Source organism: Scylla paramamosain, chromosome 5, assembly GCF_035594125.1.
Source record: "Scylla paramamosain isolate STU-SP2022 chromosome 5, ASM3559412v1, whole genome shotgun sequence".
Taxonomy (NCBI): domain Eukaryota; kingdom Metazoa; phylum Arthropoda; class Malacostraca; order Decapoda; family Portunidae; genus Scylla; species Scylla paramamosain.
The window spans coordinates 10,166,692-10,174,191 of NC_087155.1; the positions used below are offsets into that span (position 1 = coordinate 10,166,692).

Here is a 7,500-nt window from a genome sequence, read left to right on the forward strand (position 1 = left end):
CCGCGTTGCCCGGCACTGCACGGTCACAGCACCAGGCTGAGGCAGCTGCATGTGTCCCTCTCAGTGCTCGGGATCATGCTAGGCAATGTGCAACGCTGCCCTTTAGGTCACAGGTCACTCAAGCGCCGTGCTCTGGGGCTGAACGGAATAATTCTCTCCGGATAAGATACCGCCGCTGCCTGTCAGAATTTCACTATTAAAGGGAAAGCTCGCAAGAGACAGCACTGGACTGTATGAAATGATAAAAATGTATCCGTTTTACAATATACTTTTATTGTGTGTCATGAAATAGTAATATGCATGAATTGTTTAAATAGAAAATGTGCTTTAACCTAAACAGTAAAGCCATTTTATAAATTATGAGTTCCAAACATAATAGATAAATATTTAAGACAAAAGTTTCAGCACCAAAAATTACATTATGTTGCGAAATATGTTTATTCTCATTCCATGATGTGTTCAGTGGGTCAGCAGCTCAAACGAAGGCAAGGAAGGACCCCCGCCTCGGTATTTTGTGAAGGAACGCAGGCTGTGGTGGGGAGCGGGTTTATTATACATGTATGCTTACCCATATTCCAACACAAGATTCATGATTATCTTATATGAAATGACTTTTCTCTTGACCTTCCATTGTCCACCTTCCGCCTTTCAGCCTCCTTCCTCAGCAGCTGTCAAACCGCGGTACTAGTAAAGTAAATAAGAGATACTAGAAGAGGAAGAAGAAATAAAGAATAAGGGAAACTACAAGATTTAGCTTCTTTTTTTGATGATATTTACTCTTCGAAATTTCACCATCAAATAATGTATCTTGGAGGAGGTATCTTTCAGTATTAAAATATCAGAAACCATTGTGTGAAATTTGTTTACGATTGTGTTGATTTCTGTGAGACGCGCTGAGGACTGACCCAGGTGATCACACAGGAAACTTTTGTCTTTGGTTGTAAATGTTTGACACAGATGCACACTTTTATAACGGCTTAAGGGAACTGCAAGAAGCCAAGTGGCTCACTTTCGTGTCTATTTTCCAGTGTGACCCACCCTCATCACAGGAACCATCTAGCGATCTGACTTACTAGATGGGGCCGTTCAAATTCCTTCTCCTTCTCCTATTCTTCCTCCTCCTCCTCCTCCTCCTCCTCCTCCTCCTCCTCCTCCTCCTCCTCCTCCTCCTCCTCCTCCTCCTCCTCCTCCTCCTCCTTTTTCGCTCAGAACATCAGCTAACAAGTGAAATACACTTCACGTCGGTCAGCCTTACAAACTAACACACCGTAATCACCAAACTTAAAAGACACCCTATACTTTTCCACGAAGAATATTATTCTTTAATGTTTTACGCAAGCTTGATACCCATATTACACACACACACACACACACACACACACACACACACACACACACACACACACACACACCTTAGTGTGAAATAACTTCACAAAAGAACGGAAACATTCAATTTTGTTTTCTCCAGTAAAATTTCGTTCACACATCGCTGCTTCCTCCTCCTCCTCCTCTTCGCATCTCTTCCACTCATACATTTCTGTATCTTGTCCACTCTATTCAGACTTGGCCTGAATCGTTTTCCTCCTCCTCCTCCTCCTCCTCCTCCTCCTCCTCCATCTGCTCCCCATCCCCGTGATTCACCATAGATCGAAGAGCCAAGGCAATGTTTAACTCTCACAATGCTCAACCTTGTCCGTGCTCTCTCCCTCTCCTCTTCCAGATTCCTCCTTTCGTTTCCTCTCCCTCTTAGTAAAATTGCTGCCCGGTCGTCAACAGACCCAGCAGGAGGCAGCGGAGACCCTACGACACAAGGGTCAATCTGGACTCAAATATTCATGAATAGTCCAGGGTTCAGGAGCCACAGTTGTCGTATTTCAGCGTCACGTCATATTTTTCCGGGGCAGTTCGCAACGAGGAGAAAGAGAAAGATACTTCAAGCAATAAAACTACGTAGAGAAGGAAAATGTGGCAGCTTCGTTTTCTTTCGTTTATTTCATGGGTGGACGAATGGATGAATTAGAGCGTTAGTAGGATTTTTCTTTGTTTGTTTACTTTATATTTGCTGATTATGAAGTACTTGTTCAGTGTTTTGTGTCATGAGAGAGAGAGAGAGAGAGAGAGAGAGAGAGAGAGAGAGAGAGAGAGAGTTCAGTGTTTTGTGTCATGAGAGAGAGAGAGAGAGAGAGAGAGAGAGAGAGAGAGAGAGAGAGAGAGAGAGAGAGAGAGAGAGAGAGAGAGAGAGAGAGAGAGAGAGAGAGAGAGAGTTGTGTGTCAGGAAATCAGGAAGAAAGTAAAATAGTCATTGTGTGAGAGAGGGAAGGTAGTAAGAAGATTATGTCTCAGAAAGGGAAGCACAGAGGCAGAAAAGAAAGAACTCAGAGAGTGAGGGAGGAAAGTGAATAAGACATAAATACAAACAGAAATGGAGTACTGGAAATTAATAACTTTGCAAACACACACACACACACACACACACACACACACACACACACACACACACACACACACACACACACACACACACACACACACACACACACACACACACACACACACACACACACTCCTATCATTTACCAGAAATAAGTGCGTGGATATTCGCCTACATAAAGTTGCTGGTCTATGTTTTTTTTTTTTTTTCATTCCCACCGAAGACACCACCACCACCACCACCACCACCACTGTTGTTAAGCATACTCAGATTGGAAATTTGTTGAAAACCATTCGTTTGGTATAGTTTATGAGTTTCGTTTCTTTTAATTTGTTTTTTACAGCTCGACTTGAGTATTTATCTTAAGTTTTTAAGTTTAGAAAAAATATCTTCATTACTAGATAATCTAATAATATTTTTTTAGTACATCTTTCAGTAAAATTATTGTAAAAGAGAGGAAGTGAGTTAAAATTATGTAGCACGAAGGGAATTTTGTTATACTTACATGTACAAAAAGACATTCGACGCTGCTTTACATAGTTATGAGACTTCTTATAGTCCTTCATTCATAAATATTGTTATTCTCTTCTCCCCCTTCTCTCTCCATCCCTACTTCCCCCTCCTCTCTCTCTGAATTATGTTTCCTCCCAAGTTATTTTCTAGTGCTGAATGAGTTCAGTGTTTGTCATTCGTGTGAACATAAATTCTGCAGTTGATCTTATATATCAGTGTGAGAAACCGGACGGAAAACCGAAAAAAGTCTTTTCTATCAACAACTTCATATTTTTTTCTATCCATTTCATACAGACAGTCTTTTCTTGTGATTTTCTTATCTATCCAAACGTTCAAATAAACAAACATGGAAAGAGAAACGAAGATAAAACTAATTTCATTTTATTCATTCAATACAAAAGGTCATCAAAATATAAGATAATTTGACAAGTTTAACTCATAATTAGTCGGTTGCTTACAAACAAAATACAATCTGAAGTCAGCGTGCCATCACGCGGGCAGAAGAGCAGGGTTTGCAGGGCGTAAACTCTTCTGGATAGGGAATGCGACACTCCTAGCCTGGCAGTCCCTGAGGTGGCGCTGCTGATTTGTCTTTGAGGAACGGCAGGTCAGTCTCGGCAGTTTTGTAAAGTTCCAACAGGACCTACAGAAAGGAAGGCAGGCAGGCGGCGTCCGGCACGCCAGAGTCCGGGTTACAGCAAAACGAGCATCCGCTGTGGTCCTTGTGACGGAGACGCTGCCAGCGACGGCTGACGAGCATTCTGCCGACGTCTTGGTGGAACACGAACACGTGCCACTCCAACATGGTGGTATGGGCCGCTGGAAAGCCACACGCTGCGCACACTGCCAGCTTAATGTCGTCCTTGTCGTCGTGTGTCAGGAAGTGCTTCTCCAGACTGCGGCGTGACGGAAGGTGGGCGTAACAGATGGAGCAGCCAAAGAGCCTGGGGAAAAATACTCAATTAATTAGTTTGTCTATGAATCAGAGGCCACGTGTATTCAACAAGTGTTAGAGGCGTCGAGCTGTATCTTAGGCTAGTGCTACACAACTGACCTTGGGGCGTGACGATAGCGGCGTGCAGCACCTGACTCCTGGGGACGCGGGTTGTCGGGAGCAGCGGTGGCAGATGAGACATCTATCTTGACAAATTCTCTAGCAATCTTCTCCGTGTCTCTTCCTGCTTTGTCCACGTCGCTGTTGTAATACTCCACCAGGCGCAGCGTCCCCTCGCGCACCTCCTGGCGCAGTATGTGCTCCAGGACAAGAGCTGCGTCAGCGTATGTCTCCTTCTCATCCACGATGTTGATGAGGGCGCCGCGATGGAACAAGCTCCAAGGGGTGATGGGCGTGGTGTCCAGCATGCCATTCACCTTCGCGTCAAACCATCCACTGACACAAGGATCACGGGCCACCTTCTCAGGCATCTGACTTCGCCACATTTCCGAGGCATATCTAGGGATGGTCTCTGGAGGCTCCACATCTCGCAGCGGGTCATACGGCTCCTCGGGGCTGGATGTGGCAGTGACCTCTGGAGACAGCGACTCTGGCAGCGAGTTGCATGACCCTTGGGAAGAGGGTGTGGCGGTGCCCTCCGAGGACAGCGAGTTGCACGGCTCCTGGTGTGCGGGTGTGTCAGCTGTGTCCTGGGACGGGCCTCGTCCAGCTCGCTTGCCTCGGGGCCTCCTCCGTGTCTTGCTTCCAACAGCTGCGTCTTCGTTCGGGTGAGGGCGCAAGGAGGCAGGTTGTTCTGACATCGTTGGTTTGAAGACTTCAGCGTCACACGCAGTCGGAGAGTGACGAGTGTTCGTTGATGGCGGCGTCACCAGACTCTCGATGGCTGCAGGTCCTGAGTCAACAGGAGAGATCAGTGTCGTCTCACCTTTACCCAGTCACAGTTGAGAGAAGATAATGAGGTCTAGCGAGAAGCACGTCTCCTTGTGAACAGACTTAGGCCGCGTGACCCCGCCCCCACGCACAGGTGAGGTCACTGTCCCTCAGATGTCATTGGCTGAGGCAAGTGCACCACTAATTATAAACAAGAATTATATATTTAACACCGCCCATCTCATGCCCTTACCAGTAAGAGAGAGAGAGAGAGAGAGAGAGAGAGAGAGAGAGAGAGAGAGAGAGAGAGAGAGAGAGAGAGAGAGAGAGAGAGAGAGAGAGAGAGAGAGAGAGAGAGAGAGAGAGAAAATTTCATATTTTTGTGAGATTTTCTTTTTCTTCTTTTTTTATTCATTACAACACATTTAACTTGCATGTTTCATCTAAAGTTAAATGGTAGCTAACTCGCACAATTGCAGGCAGCAGATTAGTATTTTCTAGTCATATAGGTGTTTTGTCTCAGTTTATGAATAAATCCCTAAGTATACGGATCATAATATATTTTGTCACACATCATATAGAAAAAAGGAACTTCTGTTTACTGTCACCTCTTATCTTATTTCCATCGGTCAGGATAGGACAGGAGTTGTTTTTGGTGGTGGGGTTGCAGCAACGTACAGGGCATAACGTCTTACAGTTAAGTTATTGATTACACTTGAAAAATTAAAAGTAATTTTCCTTCACTATCTCTCTCTCTCTCTCTCTCTCTCTCTCTCTCTCTCTCTCTCTCTCTCTCTCTCTCTCTCTCTCTCTCTCTCTCTCTCTCTCTCTCTCTCTCTCTCTCTCTCTCTCTCTCTCTCTCTCTCTCTCTCTCTCTCTCTCTCTCTCTCTCTCTCTCTCTCTCTCTCTCTCTCTCTCTCTCTCTCTCTCTCTCTCTCTCTCTCTCTCTCTCTCTCTCTCTCTCTCTCTCTCTCTCTCTCAACGCTACAGATGAGCACGTTATAATCATTATTACAGCATATGCAATAATGATTAAAAATACAATGAAACTAGATAATTAAGACCTGACGGCCAGAACCATCTCTCCCGCGACCTCGTCACTATGTCATGTCTCTTTCCCGCCTCGTCACAATGTCATGTCTCGTCTCCACAGGTAGTCATGGCTGGTCATCGCCGTGTGCTGAACATTAATTTGTTCTTTAATATTCAATACATGACTGATGGTGGACAGCCGCCACAAAGAAATAAATCAGAGTTCTAACAAGCACCTTGCCGTCTGTCTCTGTGCCTCTGTGTGACATGTTGCTGCTCCTGCTTAAATAATTATAAATCAGTATTATAACCGGAATATCTTATTTCAGTGCTGCCAATGTTATTATTGCTTTATCAAATAAACTTAAATTTTACGTAGAGTTATGCTCATTTTACATAAAAAAAATATTCTTGTTTTGTATCATAAATACCTCCTCGTGCCGCCCACCTCCTTCTCAATCTTTGGTGAGCACACGTGGGGAAGTCCATGGCCTAGCAAGGAGCGTTTCATTCTACCAAGGCCGCAGCCAAGGCCAGCACAAGCCCCCGCCTCCAGGAAGAGTCACGCTGAACGAGTAATGTCTTCCTTATAAACCTACGTGATTGTATATGAGTTGCACCCAGTCCATAATGTTATGGTGCCGAAGGTTGAAATGTTCACACACCCACATGATCAGCGATCACCTATTGACTTAAGTGGGCCCTTGTGATTAGGTCCATAATTTTACATGTGTGGAACAGTAATTGCTCCTGTTTACTCCCATCTTCCCAACGGCTCACCTGCCTCTCCCATGGGTGTAGGACGATTTGGCCACGGATGATTTGCCCACGGACAATTTGGCCACGGGATGTCACCGTAGGACGTTTTGGCCACGGGAACTTCCCAAGGTGGACGTTTTGGCCATGAAACATATTTACTGTAATATATATTATATTTTGTATTATTTACATATTTTCACAATTATTATTAATATTCGTATTTATTACCTAACCTAACCTAACCTAACCTAACCTAACCTAACAGAACAGATTAGAGAACTTTTTGGATAATAAAACAGACTAAAGATTTTTTCCTTTACTTAATAAGCAAGCTACTAAGTGCAATAGATTCCTAGTATTTTCTCCCGTGGCCAAAATGTCCTACCCACCGTGGCCAAAACGTCCTAGGGTGACATCCCGTGGCCAAATCGTCCGTGGCCAAATCGTCCGTGGCCAAATTGTCCGGATTCCCTCTCCCATGGTAGCATCAGGCTCAAACATCTACACGATCCTTGTCAGGTACAGATCAGAGTGACGTCTCTTTAAATGCGGTCAGCACGAGCAAGCTGAATATTCTACTTCTACCCAAATATGCAACTTTTATGTCTTCAAGTGCTGCCATGAAAATTAATAGATACATAGATAAGTAAATAGGTAAGTGATAATAATAATAATAATAATAATAATAATAATAATAATAATAATAATAATAATAATAATAATAATAATAATAAATGAGTAGATCCCTGACGGTAGTCCATTTGTGAAATACGGAGGCATCTTACAGTATGACATTAAAGTAACGAATGGAGATAAAGAATAAGTCAACATGCATGCTGCTTTATTACATTATTTATTTATTTTTATCTACTTATTATTATTTTTTTTTTTTTTGTATGTGTGTGTAGGCATACGATTCTAGCACTTATTCGAGTATGAA

At 43.7% G+C, this 7,500-nt stretch overlaps 2 protein-coding genes across 3 annotated transcripts in view; one reads left to right on the forward strand and one right to left on the reverse strand.

The window, feature by feature from the left end:
- Positions 1-7,500, forward strand: part of LOC135100503 (uncharacterized) — a 95,786-nt gene that overhangs the window by 21,737 nt on the left and 66,549 nt on the right. The gene's annotated exons all lie outside the window — the stretch shown is intronic.
- Positions 3,310-4,946, reverse strand: LOC135100293 (uncharacterized). Its single transcript, XM_064003144.1, has 2 exons — positions 3,999-4,946; positions 3,310-3,888 (listed from the first exon to the last, which is right to left on the reverse strand). The coding sequence occupies exons 1-2, from the start codon at positions 4,697-4,699 to the stop codon at positions 3,588-3,590; spliced, it is 1,002 nt and encodes a 333-aa protein (XP_063859214.1). The 5' UTR covers positions 4,700-4,946; the 3' UTR covers positions 3,310-3,587.

Coding starts and splice junctions, on each gene's coding strand:
- LOC135100293 (XM_064003144.1), bottom strand. CDS start 4,699: ATGTCAGAACAACCTGCCTCCTTGCGCCCTCACCCGAACGAAGACGCA. Junction 3,889..3,998: donor CGCTATCGTCACGCCCCAAG/GTCAGTTGTGTA, acceptor ATTTTTCCCCAG/GCTCTTTGGCTGCTCCATCT.